General features: G+C 49.1%; 1 protein-coding gene across 2 annotated transcripts; it reads right to left on the reverse strand.

The window, feature by feature from the left end:
- Positions 1-4,595: 4,595 nt before the first annotated feature.
- ESYT1 (extended synaptotagmin 1) lies at positions 4,596-18,646 on the reverse strand. Of its 2 annotated transcripts, XM_014555163.2 has the most exons (33): positions 18,515-18,646; positions 17,680-17,735; positions 16,640-16,930; positions 15,014-15,055; positions 14,698-14,832; positions 14,503-14,576; positions 14,314-14,386; positions 14,068-14,157; positions 13,836-13,891; positions 13,284-13,407; positions 13,019-13,195; positions 12,819-12,901; positions 12,464-12,512; positions 12,219-12,305; positions 12,027-12,119; positions 11,764-11,835; positions 11,496-11,582; positions 10,618-10,767; positions 10,134-10,289; positions 9,843-10,019; positions 9,585-9,667; positions 9,434-9,482; positions 9,239-9,328; positions 9,011-9,106; positions 8,695-8,766; positions 8,519-8,605; positions 6,751-6,891; positions 6,483-6,637; positions 6,279-6,377; positions 6,066-6,197; positions 5,883-5,988; positions 5,625-5,674; positions 4,596-5,434 (listed from the first exon to the last, which is right to left on the reverse strand). In XM_014555163.2, exons 1-33 carry the CDS (start codon positions 18,597-18,599, stop codon positions 5,401-5,403), a joined length of 3,351 nt encoding a protein of 1,116 aa, XP_014410649.1. In that variant the 5' UTR covers positions 18,600-18,646; the 3' UTR covers positions 4,596-5,400. The 2 variants fall into 2 exon arrangements, with proteins under 2 accessions (XP_014410649.1, XP_006179895.1); XM_006179833.3 differs by lacking the exons at positions 17,680-17,735; positions 18,515-18,646 and having other exon boundaries at positions 16,640-17,264.
- Positions 18,647-19,020: the final 374 nt, after the last annotated feature.

Raw genomic sequence — 19,020 nt, forward strand, 5'->3', positions numbered from 1 at the left:
TGCTTCCAGGATTGAGCTTTCTTGGGAGGTGAGCCAGGTTTCAGGGGAGGCCACAGTGAGATTTGTACAAATAAAGATAAAGAATTATAAGGGATATAGTGAGTGGGAAGTGTTATGTGGAACTAGGTTTGCAGAGAGCACAGTGAAAATGTTTGAAGGAGCCCTTCAGCTGCTCTCTTACTTCTCTGTTCTTTATACCTTTCTTATGTTCAGCTGTGTTACAGTTACTCTGCTTGCCTGACTACCCTACTCCTACCTAGGTTTTTAGTTCTTTTTTTTAAAATTGAGGTATAATTGACATTTAACATTGTATTAGTTTCAGGTGTACAACATAGTGATTGGTATTGTATACATTGCAAAATGATCCTCACAGTAATCTAGTTAACCTCTGTCACCATACAGTTACAAAAAGTTTGTGTGATGAGAACTTTTAAGATCTACTCTCTTAGCAACTTAAAAATAATGCAATACAGTGTAATTAATTATAGTCACTGTGCTGTGCATTACATCCCTAGGAATTATTTATTTTATAACTGGAAATTTGTACCTTTTGACCCCCTTCACCCATTTCATCCACCCTCCGTCCCCTGCCTCTGGCAGCCACCAGTCTGTGCTCTGTATCTATGAGCTTGGTTTTGTTGTCATGTTTTTTAGATTCCACATGAGTGAGACCGTATAGTATTTGTTTTTCTCTGTCTGACTTATTTCATTTACCATAATGCCCTCAAGTTCCATCCATCCTGTCACAAATGGCAAGATTTCCTTACTTATTATGGCTGAATAATATTTCATTGTATATAATATATATCACATCTTCTTTATCCATTCACCCATCAGTGGACCTTTAGACTGTTTCCGTATCTTGGCTATTGCAAATAATGCTGCAGTGAAATAGGGGTGTATGTATCTTTTCTAATTAGTGTTTTTGTTTTCTTCAGAAAAATACCCAGAAGTGGAATTGCTGGATCATATGGTAGTTCTACTTTTTATTTCTTGAGGAACCTCCACACTGTTTTACATAGTGGCTGCACCAATTTACATTCCCACCAACAGTGCACAAGGGTTGCTTTTTCTCCACATCCTTGCCAACTCTTGTTATTTCTTGTCTTTTTTATAATAGTCATTCTAACAGGTGTAAGGTGTTATCTCATTGTGGTTTTGATTTGTATTTCCCTGATGATTAGTGACGTTGAGCACCTTTTCATGTACTTATTGGCCATCTGTATGTCTTCTTTGGAAAAATGTCTATTCAGATCTTCTGCCCATTTTTTGTTTGTTTGTTTTATGAGGGGGAGGGAATTAGGTTTATTTATTTATTTACATTTGGAGCAGGCACTGGGGATTGAACCCAGGCTCTCGTGCGTGCTAAGCATGCACTCTACCTCTTGAGCTATACCCTCCCCATCTTCTGCCCATTTTTAAATTGGATTGTTTGTTTGCTGTTGAGTTGTATGAGTTCTTTGTATGTTTTTGATATTAATCCCTTATCAGATAAATGATTTGCAAATATTTTCTCCCACTCAGCAGGTTATTTTTTTTGCTGTACAGAAGGTTTTTAGTTTGATGTAGTCTTACTTGTTTATTTTTGCTTTCGTTGCCTTTGCTTTTTGTGTTAGATTGGATTTTAGTTCTTTAGGGCAGTCTTACCTTTACATTTCAGTAGTACCTTCCTAGTGCAACACTCCACAAATGTTATCTGGATTCCAGCCCAAGATTAGAAAAGAAAATTGACAGGTGGGGGGATTGCTGCTAGAGAGAAGGCTTACTGATTTCACAAAGAAATGACAGTTGGTAATTGTAACAGTGAGAGAAGAGACAGGAAAACCTATAAAAGTAGACAAAATTTTGCCCGTCAGTTGGCAGGTTTTTATAATATCCAGGAGACAATATAGGAAAACACTTTTGTGTAATGCTAGTGGGAGTACAGAAAATTTGTATAATTTCTTTACAATGCAGTTTGGAAGAGTTTATTAAAAATTGTTACTGTACAGAAATTGACCCACCAATTCTATGTATCCTAAGGAAATCCTTTTAGTGTGTATAAATATTTTTATGTTCCCACAGTGAATAGCACAGTGAGAACTACCTTCATTTCTTTGTTTTGTTTTTTTGGGGGGGAGGTAGTTAGGTTTATTTATTTATTTATTTATTTTTATTGTTTTATTTAACTGGAGGTACTGGAGATCGAACTCATGACCTTGTGCATGCTAAGCATGCACTCTACCACTCAGCTATACCTCCCCCTGTACCTTCATTTCTGACAATAATCAGTTAAACTATGATGCAGTCATTCTATGGAATTGTACACATTATCACCATTATAAATTATATTTTCAAAAAACAATGAAGTATAAAAATTCTTATTATGTATTAAGTGAAAAAAGCAGGTTATAATATGACCCTAATTTATAAAATACATATTCCTATAATCATGTTAGCTTTTCCTCCTTGTGTTAGTGACTTCAAGGCCTTAAAGAAAGCTGCTGCAGCTCCAGGCATCACATCTTCTCACTAATGACTCAAGTGGTAAAGGAAGGGGGGCAACCAGGGTTTTCTTCTGTTGACGCTCCATCCCCAGATGACTTCCTCTTACATCTTATTGACCAGAGCTGGGTCACAGAGCCATTCTGAGTTGCAGTGGAGGCTGGGGAAGTGAGTTTCCAAAAAAGAGGATTGTGATTAATCCCTTGGGGCTGGCACACTGCCACCAGGAATGTTCTAGGGTTCTGTATGTAGGGAAGAGGGGCAAATGGCCTTTGGGTAGACATCTGTTGCCACGCCCAGTTAACTGCAACACATTGTTTGGGCCAATAGTCACATTCCAGGAAGGCAGTATTTGCAAACATCAGTGACAGTGTATCCATGTGCAGTTAACTCTGCCTTTCTCTGGAAGAAGTAGGCATCATGTGTCAGTGTCAGAGGTCAGCTGTTTTGAGACATGCATTAATGTTTAATTCCTATGATTAATGACCCTTAATTTGCTTCATCTTTGTATGTATAAGCACAACAATGTACTGAATTGTGTCTTGCCTTATATTTAATATGTAGATCAATACCTCTTCCCTTATGTATCCTGAATTTGAAAAGGTTGCAAAAGAGTAGGGACCTTTTTGGGATGGGAGAATTTGTGCCATGTCCTTTAGCTTTCTGGAAATGTAATTACTTGGAAGTGATGAACTAGGTCAAGAGTGCTTCTTAAAATCACACATTGCAAGATCCCTGGTTGTATTATCTGAGGCCAGCTAGAACAGCAGGCCTTGGGCCACGTGCCCAGTGTTGAATAATAAGATGAGAGACCTTAGAAATATGAGCTCCTCTGCCGTGTGTTTTGGGGTTTTCAGCCCTTAACTCTGTGGGTCTGGGGAAGGGCAACAGAGACTTCTTGCTCATGGCCAAGGCCCTTAAGTTGATGAGGAGGAAATAGGGCAAAAGAACTAGCAGTGAGTATGAAGGAATTACTGGTGGGAAAAAAGGAGCTCAGTTAGTTGATGGCATAGAGTTTAAATTCAACTTTTGCTAATTGGGTAGATTTGACAACTCCTTGTGGAGCTGAGTTTAGTTCTTTCCCTTGAGCCTCTCCTTTCCTCCCAGTGGACAGCAGCCTGTTTATATTCTTCCAGAGAAGATGATAAAGCCCCCCTGAGGCAGTTACAAAATCTCCAAGTTCCTATTCCAGGGACCTGGTTTTCAGGAATTCACTCCTCCTTTCACGTGGCAGTTAGAAGGGAGGAGGCACAGCTTCTATACTTGCATTCCAGGAAGGGTCCCAAAAGGAGCAGGGTTCAGGGTGAGAGATCTGAATGGGTATAAATATTTCTCATGTAGCTGCCCATCAGGTGGGCCCAGAGCTTCTTTGGATATGGCTAAACCTGCTACTCTGTGACCCTGTGCAGTGGCACAGAGCTTCCAAGTTCACCAGGGCTAGAAATCCTTTCCCTGGGAAGCCCACAGGATGATAATGGTCAGCAGACAGGTGGATGGGTAAGACTTTGTCACGGTGACAGGGAATGAATCTCACCAGAAACAAAACAGTAGCTAATTCACATAGGTCCCTTGACCACCCTCAACGGAACCAACAGTCTTGCGGGCAAATACAGGGGGTTCTGACCACTATCGAAACTGACGCAGTCCCAGCTGCATGGCGCTCATCCGCCTGCGCCTGCCTCACTGCTTTCCCCTTTCACGGAGCAACAAGTCAGTGAAGAAGCTGCACCGCAGCCTGGCTCTAAACGATCCCGGAGAAGCTCCGGTGGAACCAGAGGTTGTGATCCACCAAGTTAGAGTTATTCTAAGGAGACAGAATGTAAAATCTTTGGAGAAGGTACATGCTGACTTGATAGGAAAGGAATCTCAAAGGGAAAGGACCAGTTTGGATGCCTACCAAGACTCTGAGAATAATTACAAGGACAACTTGTGGTGAAGGTTCTAAGACGTGGGATCGTTTGCTTAAATCAGCCTTTTTAATAATCTGATCATCTAGTTGTTAAAAATATAAACAAACTGACATTTGTGAATTGAATAAAGGCTTTTGACACTTGGAATAAATATCTGATGGGTAGGCTGGAGTCCCTGTTCTTAAGGAAAAGAGCCACAGCTGATTTGAGTATAACGTTTAATGTAAGATAACAGTGGATTGGCAGAGTTGGTACAAAGCTAAGAGATTCAGTTCTAGTCAGTGAGTTAATAGCCTAGGCACCTGGATAAAAATTGGCCCTGCTGTCCTGAGTCCTCCAAAGCCCTCTGCACAGCAGCAGCTAGAGGCGCCAAGACTGATACTGGCTACCTGAAGGCTTGGATGGAATCCAGGTGTTCCCAATTCCCAGAGTGAATCAAGAGACTGGCTGGCCCCAGTCAACATAGCAGGTGTAATTTTCAGGACAGGCTTGAGGAAAGTAGGTACAGAACTGGACACAGGGTCTAGGTTGCTGTACATTTGCCACATACAGTAATCCAAGAGGCTCTCAGCTTGAGTGGTTTGCCTTTCCACCCTCCCTGACTGCTTATGGTAGGGAAGAAGGTGACTGTCCAATTTAAGAAAAAAGAACTTTCCAAAAGCTATATTTGGCATAAGCTAATGCCACTGCTAGTGCTGCCAGTGGCCAGGCACAGACACAAGGCCCTGAGGAGCTGGGAGAAAAGGAGAAGGATGTGCAGGCAGAGCAGGAGACAGCCAGCTCAGGTCCCTGTCCTAGGACCCCAGAAGGATAAAGGCCGTGCAGCAAAGGGTAACGTACGGTCCTCTTTGGTCAGGCAAAGGCCCTAGCATGGGCCTGGAGGTGAGAGGGCTGGGAGGCGCAGGCTCTGTCCGCTGGCCCCAGGCTTTAGGCTCATCACATTGAGGTGGTGATGCAGCAAGAGATGAGGCAAGGAGACAGCAGTCAGGCTGGGAATCCCCGGATCCTAGGAGCTGCCCTTGTCATCCATGAGGTCATACCTGCAGGAACAAGCAGAGACAGCTCGGGTAGAAAGATGACTTTTGTGTCCTCTTATAAATGAGACATGATCTGAGGCTCTTGTACTTCAGAAGATCATGGTTCTCAGCTCAGATTACATCCTTTTCTCCCCTTGTGACTGGGATGTCTCCTCAAAGATCCAGGCCCATCCCCAGCTCACCAGATACTCACCACTGGGCTGCACCCTGGGAGAGGTCTATCTCAGCAAGGTCCAACTGCACCTGTGTTGGAGGATAGTTGGGGTGATATGTTACTTTTGATACATCCAAAGACCATCCTCACATACTCCTGGTCCCAAATCAGTGGCGAGGTAACTGGGTCACCGGTAGAGTAGTGTCACCAGGGCGATTCCTCCCAATAAGGACTGCAAGCCTTGCCACTGGCAGCCTCTAACGCTCCTCTTCACCCTGCTCACCCCTGCCCTCTTACCTTCCCCAGCAGCTCACGTTCTCGTGACATGAAGGAGGAACTAGACTTCACAGAGACATCTAGCTTTCGCCGGAGAGCCTCATCCAGGGACAGCTCCCACTCAAACCTGGGGAGGGACTGGGTGTCAGGGGCAGGGTCCTTCCTGAGCCTGCTGTCTCCCCACCTGAATGCCCACTGACTTACCGCTCATTGAATTCAGGATTTAGGGTCCTCTTCTTCTGTGAAGTCTTCCTCTTGGTGCCCCGGTTCTTGTCTGGCAGTAGCAACAGTGACACATAGGGGTCAGGAGGGTCCCGCCCATTTTGTCGAAGGGCCCTGGAACAGGAGGAAGGCAGTGGTGAGGGAGCCTCAGGGGAGGGATGGGGAGAAATGAGTCTGGGATGGATAGAGTCTCACCGGCACCCGTGAACGATGCTGACCAGCTTTCGTTCTTCACTGTAGTACCAAACCGTCAGTCTCACCTGGCCCAGAGGCCCGGCTGGAGCCTCATGGGGACTGTGGAGAGATGGAGATGGGCCTGGGAGAGGTGGTGCCTCGGGAGCCTATAGCTTATCCTTTAGTTCCTTGACTGTGTCCCATCTTTCTGTCCCAGAGCTTTACCTGTCACCGTGCGTTAGGCGTTGCCGGAGCTCTGGGGCTGAGGAGGTAATGTGTGGGAGTCCCTTCCAGAGCTCTAGTTCTTCACTCAGAGAGGAGGAGCTGTGGCTGTAGCTGTGGCTGTGAGCTTCCACCCCCGAGTGCTGGGACACCAGGATCTAGGCGGGCAAGAATGCCATGAGCTGCACAGCGTCCTGCTCCCCCCGGGCTAGGAGGACATGGCCCTCTGCTCCCGCCCTCCCTCCCCCTGCCCACATGTCCTGGCGCTCACCCCCAGCTGTGCTCTCAGTAGCACTTGCCCTTGACCATTGCTGAGTGTAAACCAGCGGTCCAGGCAGAGCCGGTCAGCCACGAGGAGCTCGGAGAGGGGCAGGGATAATGAACCCAGTGTGCCAGTCCCCTCACCCCGAACCTGCGGAGCAACAGGACTGTGATCAAGAGAGAAGTGATTCAGGGGGAAGGTATAGCTCAAGTGGTAGAGCACATGCTTAGCATGCAGGAGGTTCTGGGTTCAATCCCTAGTACCTACTCTAAAAATATATAAACCTAATTACCCCCACCCCCCCAAAAAAAGCAAAAGAAAAAAAATCACGTTAAAAAAAAAAGAGAAATGATTTAGTTCTGGCATCCCAGGTCCAAACGCTTGGAGGCTTGGGTGGTTGTGGTGAGAGACGCTCCTTCTGGTCCCACTTCCCTACTTTCCTGTCTTAACCAGAGCAGGCTGTGCTATTTACTTCCTAAGCTTTCACAGATGATACCAGTAATACCTGCACAGGGCGGAGGACAGTAAAAACGGAATTAAGTTTCTGCCCATCCTACCCCCACGTCCATACTCCAGATGTAATGACGTTTAAGCCCTTCCTGCTTCTTCGTTCTAACAGTTCTAACTAATCTGCCTACATCTCTACTTCATAATTTGCTGACTTTAGTACATAGTGATGCCCTGCTATGCAAGATGATGAATTTTAACACTCGGCAACATTTGACCACTTCCTGTCTCTTGAAACACACTTCTTTCGGCTTCTGTAACCCACTCTCTCCTGGTGAGCATCCTACCGCCATGGCTACACTTCAGGCCCTCTGAAAGGCTCTTCTTCCCCCATCTGTCCTTTCATTGTTTCATTGTCCATCCTTTTGTCCTCTTTTCACTCTACACACGCCCTGAGGGATCTTGCTCACCCTCATGACTACAGTTGCTCCCTGTTGCTTGCTCACGATGCTCAAACAGGAGGGAGAGGGAAGAACATTGTAATGGGCTGTAGATCTACCAACAGGATGGCTGTCTCCCCTTGGATGGCCCTCAAGAGATCTCAAATGCTAACTCCTGCTCTGTGCATTCCCTGTGTTGGCAACAGTACCTTTATCTGTCCAGCCAGCCCACCCATGCTAAACCTGGGAGTTAGCACCTAGGCTGTTCTTGTTCCTTCTCCCCTTCCATGTCAAAATAACCACTAAATACATCTGGCCTTTGTCAATTCTTGCTTCAGGTAAATCTAATAGTCTCTTAACTCATCTACCTGCCTCCAGTGTTGCCTTCCTCTAGTCCATCTTTCACCCTGGTGTCAGCAAGATCTTTCTAAAATGCACATCTGGATATGCCACCCTCCATTCCTTCCAGTGTTCCCTATGCCTTTAGGGTAAAATCCAAATTCTTAGCATATTTTTTAAGAGCTCCTGTGAGCTCGCTTCTGCCTGCCTCTCTAATCTATAATTTGCCTTCTTTCTCCTCCATTTCCTTCTCAGCCTAAAGAGTTTTCCTGTCAGGGCCTATTTACCTTTAAGCTAAGGACGTCTTTCTTAGCACCCACCTCACCTTTTCCCTAGTCTGAGTTAGAACCTCTCCTTTTTTCCTCACGTTGCCTTTTACCTTAGTGGTTATTATCTGTCTGGAAGTATTCTCTGGTCATTTTTCTCCCAAGAGAGTGTGAATTCCAAAAAGATAAGAACTATACTTTTTATCTCTGAATGCCCTGTGCCTGCTTCAGTGCCTGACCCATGACAGCAATCTGCAAAATGTTTGTAGAATGAAGTTACAGTACCTGCAACTCCAGGCTCTCAGTGTTTGGTTTCCTGATGAGAAAGGAGGCACTTTCATCCCAGATAGGGGCTGATGTTTGGGAAACAGTCTGGTGGAGATGGGGGGTGATGATCAGTGGTTGACACTCTCTACTCCTCTCGTCCCTCCCATCCCTAGTCCTGCAGCATTTCCTAATACCTTAGTTTTATGGGAAGTATCTCCTACAGCAAGAGTAGCATAAGGGCTGGGAGGCTTGGTACCTTTCCGGAGCTGGAAAGAGAATATTAGTCTTAAATTTGGACCAGTGGATCCCCACCACAAACTACATCCACAGCCAGTGGCCTATGTCCCCATTATCACTTGACAGCCACCACCCTCCTGTTCTTGGACAGACAATTCTTCCCACCTGGGAGAGAGGAATTTGGAATTTACTATTCCAAATACACGAGCAGCATCCAAACCTGAGGGAGGTAGAAGGGCCAAAGAGCTATGGGGTGTGGGGAGCAGATCTCACCGGCAGGTCCTCAGCCCGCTCCAGGTAGACGGACAGCAGGGCTGCTGCCAGTTCTGCACTCTTCTGAGTCTGGATCAAACTGTTCACCTGCAGCACCTGGGGGAGGACACACAGGGGCTGGGGAGTGGTCACTGACACCCTGGGGCCTGGCATATGCCTTGAAAGCTGATGGAAGAGTTTACCTTGACCCATCTGTGGTCCCTTCCTTCCTCCAGCATCTTTCCTTACCTCCTCTAACTCAGCAGCAGTGGGACGAGGGGTCAGACGCTCCAGACGCAAATGTAGGCGGCCAGATGGGACATCCTCCAAGGTCAGCCACTGTGGAATTAGGTAGGGTTAAGACTTGGGGGTGCGGAGACAGGGACTATGAGAATGAGACATGTCAGGTTCAGGAGGGATGGTTGATTCTAATTCCATACTCACTTCATCAAGGAAGCCACTGTTTAGGACTGTGGTGAGACTCACTTTACACCTGTAAAGGAGAAAGAGTCAAGTCTATGGTCAAAGCCAGTCTCTTGTCTCCAGGAGGCCAAACTTCCATGGCCTACAGAGGCCCAGCCTCCTACCCTCTCACCTGCCCAGAAAGTCATCCTTGTCCAGGTCCTTATCGAAAACCTCAACCTCTAGCTCTTGGCCTGGAATTGATGTGACGATCACCTAGTGGGAGAAAACAGTGGGGACGTAAGGGAATCCTTTCCTTTCCTTCTTCAAATGACGAGACCACACCCCCACCCCTGCCCATCAGCTGACTGCAGAGGTTTTCTGGACCACTGTCAGAACTGGGGGAAGAAGGGGGCAGGGCTGGGAGGAGTCATAGCCACTCGGTTCTGACCTCAAAGACCTCATTCCAGTGGGGGTTGAGATCTTCCCGAACAACACGGCTCCGGAAGCTTCGTCCTGCCAGCTTTAGTTTGACATAAGGGTCTGACTTGCCCTTCACCAATCCTCCCAAGAAACGGTCTTTGGCAATCAGGTCCTGGGCCTCTAATACATGGATCCGAAGCACATTCTGCAAAAGGGACAGATGGGGGCACCAGATGTCAAAGGGAGGAACCTGTCAGACCCAGCCCTGAAATAGGCTTTGCACACACACAGTTCTAGTTCCTTCCAGATAGTGACTCACCTCTGTCCCAAAATTACTGTCAGGAGTAGTTTGATAGGGTCGAGGTGGGGCATCCACACTGCTGCCTGTCTCGGGGTCCTCACTGTCCAGGTCCCAAGCCCCCGGAGTACCAGGCACAGCAGGGAAGCGCACTTCGGATGGATCCAAGTACAGGAGCTGGGAAGGGGAGTGACTGTGATTGTCGAGTCAAAGCAGTGCATTTAGGCTCCGGCAGGCAAGGTGTAGGGGGCTAGGGGACAGAGTGGGGGCTCTGACTGGGTAAACAGGTCCCTGCCTGGGCTGGGCATATCTCTAGAGGGTTCCCTCCTTGCTCACTCTACTCAACCATCTCTTCCTCCAGTGACATCAACATTTTTTGTGTTCCTTCTAGATGCTTCCACATACACTAGCTCATTTAATCTTAGGGGATGCCCTTTCCCTACTCTTAATACCGAGGAATCCACAAGGCCCTTCCCTACCCACAGCACTTTCCCCATCTCCATACCCTCATCACCAGTTTCATGTAGAGCCGGGAGTTTGGGCCAGAGCTGCTGAGCTGGAACCACTGGTCCAGAGTGAGCTCAGGAGCAGTCAGCAGACGAGGCAGAGGCAGGGTCAGTGCCCCTAAAGTCAGGGCCCTGGAGTCATCCTTCACCTACAGGCCCAGGAGAAGGGGATGGAGTAAGAGATTAGGGAAGAGGGAGGCGGACTCAAAAAACAATAACATGGCTGCAGCTTCATTCCCTCTGTGCCAAAGACAAAACTTTTGCTCCTTTTACAGTCCTCTGCCCACTCGATGGTCCCTCCTTTGCTCTTTGTGGTCCCATTACCTGGAAAGTTCTCATTCTGCTCCTCTCTGCCTATTTAAATCCTACTGATACTTCAAGACCCACTGAAAATCCTGCTTCCTTCACAAAGTCTCTCCTTTCTCCACCCTCTGTACCTTTCTCTGGCCATCCTTAGCACCATACTATGGGTATTTCACACCCACTGGTTAATGTTGAATCATACTTAGATGATTTTATATATGTTTGTGTCTATGAAACTAGCCAGTGAGCTTCATGAAGGCAGATACCATGTTTCATGCTCTATGACCTTAAGAGTGCTAGGTGTCTGCAGGTGCTCAGTATGTTCTTCTCTTTTAAAAAATAATTGTATTGAGCTATAATTTACATACCACAAAAATCACTATTTTCAGTGTAAAATTCTCAATTATAATGATTCTAGAGAGAAGGGTGAGGAACTATGGAGAGTGGAGGAGGTGGAGAGTCTAGGTAGATGGACTGAAAATAGAGATCAGAGGAGAAGATGGAGAGAAGAAATGGTGCTGATCTGAAAGACAGAGTAGGGAATCCAGGAGGGGCTGATAGGTGATTCTCTTACCTGCACATCGAGCTCCTGGCTTTGAGGGTCTTGCAGGAAGAATCGGAAGGCTTCCTCCCACACCGGAGAGTTGGTGCTATAGACAGACTGGAGATGTGCAGGATGGGGTCAAAGGTACACGGCACAGTACCATTCCTACTTCTCCAGAAAACCCCTGCCCTTACAGGCATTCTAAAGGGAAGACTTCATCCCAAGAACAGTCCTCCCTCCTTCTGGCCCCACACACGTATGACACCTCCCACAGTGATGTCCTTGTCCTGGCCCTCACCTTGCTCTCCTGGGTCACATCCTGAATTGACAGCTGTACCATGGGGTTGGGCTCCTTGTTCCCCCTTTTCAGCTGTGGGGGATACAGTTCAGAGGTCACCATCTTGGTTGTTTTTGTTTCAGTGAAGGAAGGTGGGCTCTCATCAGAATCTTTCCCCTGAGGTGGCTCTGATCCCCTTCTTGGAACCCTTGTGTCACATGCTGTTGCTTCTGGAGCAGGGGCAAGGGGGATGGTGTGGGAACGCCCTCAGAAGCCACACTCACAGGAAGATCCTGGGCCCGATCCAGATAGACCACTAAGATGGCAGCTGATGGGGGCTCTGGTCGGGAGGAGACTCCGCGGTTCCACTGCAGAACCTGGTGGGGGCGGGTAGCAGTCAGACCTCCATCCCCTCAGGCCCCCATACTAACTACCTGTTTCTCCCCTACTAGGTTCCTGTTGTACATGTTAGTTACCTGCTCCAGTTTTTCTGCATCTGGCAAGAGTGAAAGCCATTCTAGCCTTAAGTGAACTTGGCCTTGCCCACCTTGTAGAGGGAACCACTGGAGGGAGAGGGAGTGGAAGAAGTGAGTATAGTATACACTACAGAAGAAGTAGAGTAGAGATCAGATACCCACCCAACCTCTTCCCCGCCAACGTAGCAACCATTGTCTACCCAATGGGTGACACCACCCTCCACCTTCCTCTTCTCTCAACTTACTTCATCCATTACTCCAGCCTGCAATACCTTCCCCACATCCAGCTTCATTCTAGGGGTGGTGGTGGTGGTGATGATGGCAGTGAAAGGGAAAAGAGGGGAGTGTTGTAATTAGCAGCATGTTGTTCATTGGCCCTCCACTCAACCACCCAGAAATAGCTGGCAGATCTCAGACTCCCTTCTGAAGACTCAGGAGGCATTTATGTATGTGTGCATGTGTGTGTGTGGTGGGGATGAGGGGTGGGAAGGTTGGGAAGGAAAATGACACATGATTCTTAAGCTTGGAAAAGGATTATAATTCCCTCTGGGAACTTGGTGGCCTTGGGGCTTTAGAATCCCAACACAGGCAGAGTCTCACCTGCCCAGAAAGTCATCTTTGTCTGGATCCTTGTCAAACACCTCCACCTCAATCTCCTGTCCTGGGACCTCATGTACCATCACCTGAAGGACACAGAGGGATAAGGGTCTGCAAGTGTGAGAATCATCCCATCAGCATCTTCTCTCAAAACCTCCCAGAGCCTCCCAACCTGACATAGCCCCTTTCCTTGGTTCTCCCACCTCGTAAGTCTCTCCCCACTGGGGGTTAAGTTCCTCATTGATGACACGACTGCAGAATGCCTGGGTGCCCACTCGCACAAGTGCGTACGGGTCCGACTTGCCCTCAATCAGGCCCTTTACATATTTGTCCTTAGAGCTCAGCCCTCGTGCAGCCAGCAGGTGAATCCGAATAATGCCCTGAGGGCAGGAATCAGATTGTGAGAAATTAAAGATCCAGCACAGGGTTCCTGAGAGAAGGATCTGTCTAATAGGGGAGAGGCCGTACCCTGGGAAGAGGGGAACGCAACTGGGCTACATCCTGAAGGTCAGGCACAAGGGGCACCAGTAATCGATTGGGCAACACAAGGAAGGCAGCGATGGAATCCATGATCATGTTGTCAGAGAGGGAGCTGAATGAGGGAGGAGAAAAGGAGGTGAGTGTGGCCCTAGCTTCCCATATCTCCCCACCCCCAACTGTTTCCCACAATCAAGAGATGTAAAGCTAGAGGGAAGTCCTTGCTTCAATACACCTTTTTGCTACGCTTCTACCCTGATTTCCCACCTACTGCTCTGTCCCTCCCTCACTACCATCCCAGTTTGTCTTTCTCCTTTTGCCCCTGCTGAGGAGTCTGTAGCCTTCTTCATCCTCTACCAAAATGCACGGTCCTCCCACAGAAAAAAAATTACAGTATGCAACTTTTCATGGGTATTTGTCTGATGTCCCCAACTAGGGTCAAGGCTCCTGGAGGACACTGGCTTCAGCTTTTACTGCTCTGTATTCATTAATCCTCCAAGCCAGGGCTGGAATACTTAGCGGTACTCAGTAAGTCCTTGATACCTGAGTCCTGGGATATCCAGCAGGTTGGTCATCCCTGTCCAGTTGATATCTAAGGTCTGGAAGCACAGAGCAAGGGGATCAGGACAGAGCATATGGTGGCATGGTCACCCCATCCAACAAGTACCAGACCCCTCAGCCTGCTTGTCAATTCCCTCCCCCATAGCTGGCCACCCTCCCCCTCCCAGTCCTCTGTTTCCTCACTCATCTACCCCTCCTCAATGTTTTCCCTTACCGGGCGTCGGATAAAGAACATCGACACAGCCCCCACGATAGGAAGGTCCCCAATAAGTGGCTCAAGAATCACCCGCAAGACACCATGTAGCTGGGGCAGGAAGAGAAAAGCAAAGCCTTTCCTCAGAAGAGGCCTTCATTCTCCCACAAACCTCCCCAGCCTGGGTTTTCCCAACCTCCCACTTCCCTACACCTGATGAAACTTAGGGCAAAGGCTTCCCTTGGAGGCTCCTGACATCTGCCCCACCTGCATGCCCTTGACTCCTGCTTTGCAGAAATATTTCTTCACTTCCACATCAATCTGTACATCACCTACATAGCTGGGGGTTGGTGAGGAAGAGAACAGAGAGGGTTAGTACAAGGCTGTAGTGGGGGTCCAGGGAGTGAAGTAGAGTGACCAGGAAGGGAAAGTGGGAAGAGTGGTGAGTGGCATTACCTGATGTTCAAGTCCATCAGGATCTGCTCTTTTCTCTGACCAGAGTGAACCTTGACTCCTAGGATGCGCAGTGGCTGGAGAGAGATGAATTCTTGAGAGGGGATGGAAAGGGAGGAATACCTCAGCCTCCTTTGGGCCACCCACCTCCCCTGTCCCATCTCCTCTCTTCCATTACTTTCCCTCCTACATACGTACTTTTTCACCCAGTTCCACTCGTGTGAATGTAAATGTCTGCAGGTGAGGGTTAGATCCTCGAACAGCTGGGGCCACAGTTTCAGCCAAAAGTTTCTCCATATACTGGCCCAGGAAGGGCCAGACCTGGGCCACAATCTGGGAGGAAAGGGATCTGGTCACAGAGCTGGCCCTCTAAGGCAAGTGCCTTCAGAATCCTCCCCACAGGGAGGACTGGGGACTAGGCTGGGGCTAGAAGTGAAGTATGACAGGGCCTGGCAAGAGAAATGAACGCCATTCCCCCTCATGAAAAAAAAAAATCAAGACAATCAACCCTCACCTTGTTTAGCCACTCAGCCTTTTCCACATCTGGGAAGCTGACCTGGAGGTGGAGGAAGCAGACAGTGAGGAGCACACCCCTACTCCTGGGTCCTACTAAGGTGCCAGGTGGGATGCCCTCTGAGGAAACCCAAGTGCGACAGAGCCTCCTCACACCCAGGGGTTGGGGGGAGGGGCTGGGGCGTCCTGAGATTCATTCCTCCACAGGGTTTGGGGGCACTGAGGTCTCTGACAAAGGGAGCTGCCAGGGTGCAGGCCACACCATGTTGCTTTGCGGATAGCTCAGGGAGGTGAACTGACAGCTGCTGGGGCAGAGAGGAGGAGGGAAGAGAAGGGCACATTCTTTCTGGAGGGGGAGGTCCTGACAAGTCAGAGTTTGAGGAGGAAATCCTGGGACTGGATTAGTCCGGGTTCCTTTTACCAGCCTTCCCTCAAACCCTCAGACTGGGACTTCTATACCAAGAAGGTGAAGAGGGAAGCGGCTCCTGAGTTAGGGAGGGGCCAGAGGAGTTATTTAGGCCCAGGCTGCTGTTTTCTTTTTTGTCAATGTGATTCCTTGTACAGGAAGGAAGGACACCTGTGCTTTGTATTGGGCGGAGGAGGAGTTGCCTTAGCAGAAAGATTAATTTCCATGATGAGGAGTAGGAGGAACAGAGGCAGGTTGCTGCCTGGGCTATAAGTCTCCTGGGGCCACTTCTCCCCCTTTCTCCACCCCAGTCCAGGATCTGGGTAGCAAGGCCGTGTCTGCCTTGTGTCAACTTTGATTCTCCCTCGACGGGCACCTCTGCTGGGAGGAGCAGGAAGGGAGGGGCCGGGTAACGGGCTCTGCCTCTGCAAGGCCTAAGAGAAGCCATTCTGGCCCCTCAACAGAGGAGAGGGGCGTAGTAATAGGGTCCTGGCCCCAACCGTGAAAGCGTGGCCCACAGTCCGGAAAAGGGTGGGGCCGGCCAGGGGCGGTGGAGTGTGGGCAGCGGGCACTGCAGCAGCCGCACTGCCCTCCCCGCAGCACCCCCGCCCTTTGTCCAGAAGCCGCCTCCGCTGCGCTGCGGCCCCGCTGCCTGAGGCTGGAAGACGAGGGCCGGAGGGTCCGTCCAGGTGCAGGGGCTTGGCTGCTCCCGGAGCTGGGTCCCAGGGGTACCCAAGGATAAGAGCGGGAAAAGGAAGAACCTTATGGCCTTAAGAAATTTTTTAAAAGTCCTTGGGAGGACAGGAAAGACGAGGGAACCCTCTGAGCGGGAACGGGGATGCCCAGCAGCAGCAACGGCGTGAGCGGCACCAGGAACGAGGAGGGGCATTCGAGCAGCTTGGAGGAAGAGCCACTGCTGAGACGGGCTCCTCAGATGTTATTACTGCTCTTGCCCAAGCGTATAGGAAAAAGTCCTGATTTTGTTGAAGAACCGGGATCTGGGCGTGCGGAAGGCGGAGGTGGGACGGCGAGGGGAGGGGAATAGTCGATCCCAAGAGAGGCGCGTTCCAGCAAGCAGGAGGCTAGTGAGGCGGGAGGGGAAAGTCTGGGGTCCATCGTCCCAAGATGAGGAGCTGACTTTAGGGACAGGGAGGGAGAGCCCTACTACTGGAGGGCTAGAAGGGGGCTATGCTGCACTGAGGATTGAGGGGGGTCGCTTACCCAGGCAGGTAGCTCTCGATGGCTCATGTAAAGAGTTTTTGCCGTGAGCCGCTCCTCATCGTCCAGCAGCTGCCGCGCTACTCGAAGGCTCCGTTCTTTCTCCTCGCGGACCCGGCGCCAGCCCAGGTAGAGGGCGAGGCCGAGGAGCACGAAACCCACGCTGAGTCCCATTGCGCCGGCCAGGTACACCGGCACCAGCACCAGCAACCTCCGCCCAAACGAAGTCAGCACCGCCAGGGCCTCACCCGCCGCGCCTGGGCCGGCAGGTTGGTTCCCAGAACTCTGCTCCGGCTTTGTGTTTGCAGTGGGGGACAGGTCAGGGGGGTCGGAGGGAGTAGAGGTCTGGTCCACGGGGCTAGGGCTGGAGTCGTCTCCAAGAGAGCGCTCCATGGTGCCACCTCTGGGAGGACCCACCCGACCCAGAGACCAGCTAGCGGTTGCCTAGTCTTGCGACGAGCTCCCCTCTACAAACCAAAAATCCCAGAATGGGGGAGGGAACTTCAAGCCACGCCCTCTTCCCTGACGACTCGGGTTGGCCCGCGCCGCAGAGACCAAGGTGGAGTCAAAAGCTCGAGACCCCGCCCCCTTCCGCGGGGAGCGGGAGAGGGCTCCGGAAAGGCAGGACCTTCCTGATTGGACCAGAGTGCCAAGATAGGCGGTCTGGAATGGCGGGAAAAGGAGTAAAAAGGCTAAAAGTGCAGCCTGTGATTAGGCAGAAAGAGAAGGAGGCGTAGCGTACCATTTAAAGAGGAGAGGTGGGACCAGGAGTTCCCCCACGTGGGATTGGAGTGCCTGTGGTATGACGTCATGCAGAGCCGCGTCGCGAATTACTCGGTTTTAGAGCAAGCTGGGGTTGTGAAGTTAAGTTGTGGAGGATCAGGATTTCCTTTCACTCCATTCAGACAGTTTGGCAGGATTTAGTCTGGGATTCCTACATGCTCATTTGTTAACTTTCCCTAGCTTTCATACTTTTTCCCCTGGGTCTCCTTACACAAGGAAAGAAATTACCCTATTTGGAATGAAAGTGTTCAATGACTGACCTTGTTTATCCTGTTCCCCAGTCTTCTACCTTGTCTATGCGCTGTAAAGACAGACACTACAGAAAACGGGAGAATCTGAGAATTAGAGTTGAGATTATCCAGCCTTCAGGGCAGGGGGGGGGGGAGGCGGAGTGAATAGGAAGTGAGGCTTTGTTTCTCTTTAGAAATCTCCAAGTTAGTCCATTCTGTCTCCAAGAGTTAAAGGACAGATTAAAACTAAATTGGCTCCAAAGTGGGGAGGGGATCAGCTGCAGCAGAAATGATTACATCTTCCTAGAATTTCCTGACCCTGAGGAACTGCTAGGACACGAAAATGAGAAATCAAAAGTAATGAGACGATTCTATTTCTCATTTGCCTGAGTTATAAGGAAGGTTTAGAATACTGTCAGATGTAGAACTAATGCAGTTCTACATTGCACTGCGTAGGTTTACGAACGGAAAAATGCAGGGTTCATTGATGATGACTAAGGTAACTGGTGGAATGTTGTCTAGGGACTTAGAAAGTGGACTGATTGAAAGCCCAGGAGGGAAGGGTTGGGGATAAGATGATTACCTTTTAATGCAGTATATATGGGGCTCGTTGTGTTATTCTGTTTGATGCAGCAGGGGAACTAGGATTGATTTTTTGAAAGAGACTAGATCTGCAGCCATTAAATTTTATCTGGCTCTGCAGGACAGATTTCATCAGGCTGTGTTTCATCAAAGCTGCTTAAAACCTGTCCCTGCCCAGCCTTCCTCCCTTAATCTTAAAATTTCTCACTTCCTTTTCTCTACTTCCCTGAAGATAACACTATCTAAACTGCTTCTTTGGAGGATGTAAGAGGGATCTACTTACCAACTGATGAAGCAGAACTATGGCAGGAAACTGGATGAACCTCCTTAGAGAGAAACTTCTCATTAAACTGAAATTTGCCAAGCATTGGAGTAGGGGGAAGGACTCCTTTAGGCTGGAGGATGGAGAGGGCGATCTATAGAGGTTCCTTTCCATACTTTACATTTTTCATCCTATCTAAGTCATCAGACCCTCGCACTGAAGACGGTATATGGAGGACAAAAGCTCATCCCCAGGAAGGTCTCTTCCCATCTGGGACCCAGGAGCCACAGAATCAGCAGCTGCAATGCAGGCACCAGAACAAGTAAACAGGGTGGGTCCCCGCCCATTGACAATTCTGCTGCCCAGGTGCCACCTGGTGGTGATAAGCAGTAAGTGGGTAACAGTAAAAAAGATGGCCATTTGATAGAGGAAGTGTCTTAAGTGAGGAGAGTACTGAGACTTCCCGGGTTTGCAATCTGCATTTATATGTAAACTACAATTGCCTCTCAGGGGAGGCAGAGGGTCAG

The sequence above is a fragment of the Camelus ferus genome, chromosome 12, assembly GCF_009834535.1.
Source record: "Camelus ferus isolate YT-003-E chromosome 12, BCGSAC_Cfer_1.0, whole genome shotgun sequence".
NCBI classification, from domain to species: Eukaryota; Metazoa; Chordata; class Mammalia; order Artiodactyla; family Camelidae; genus Camelus; species Camelus ferus.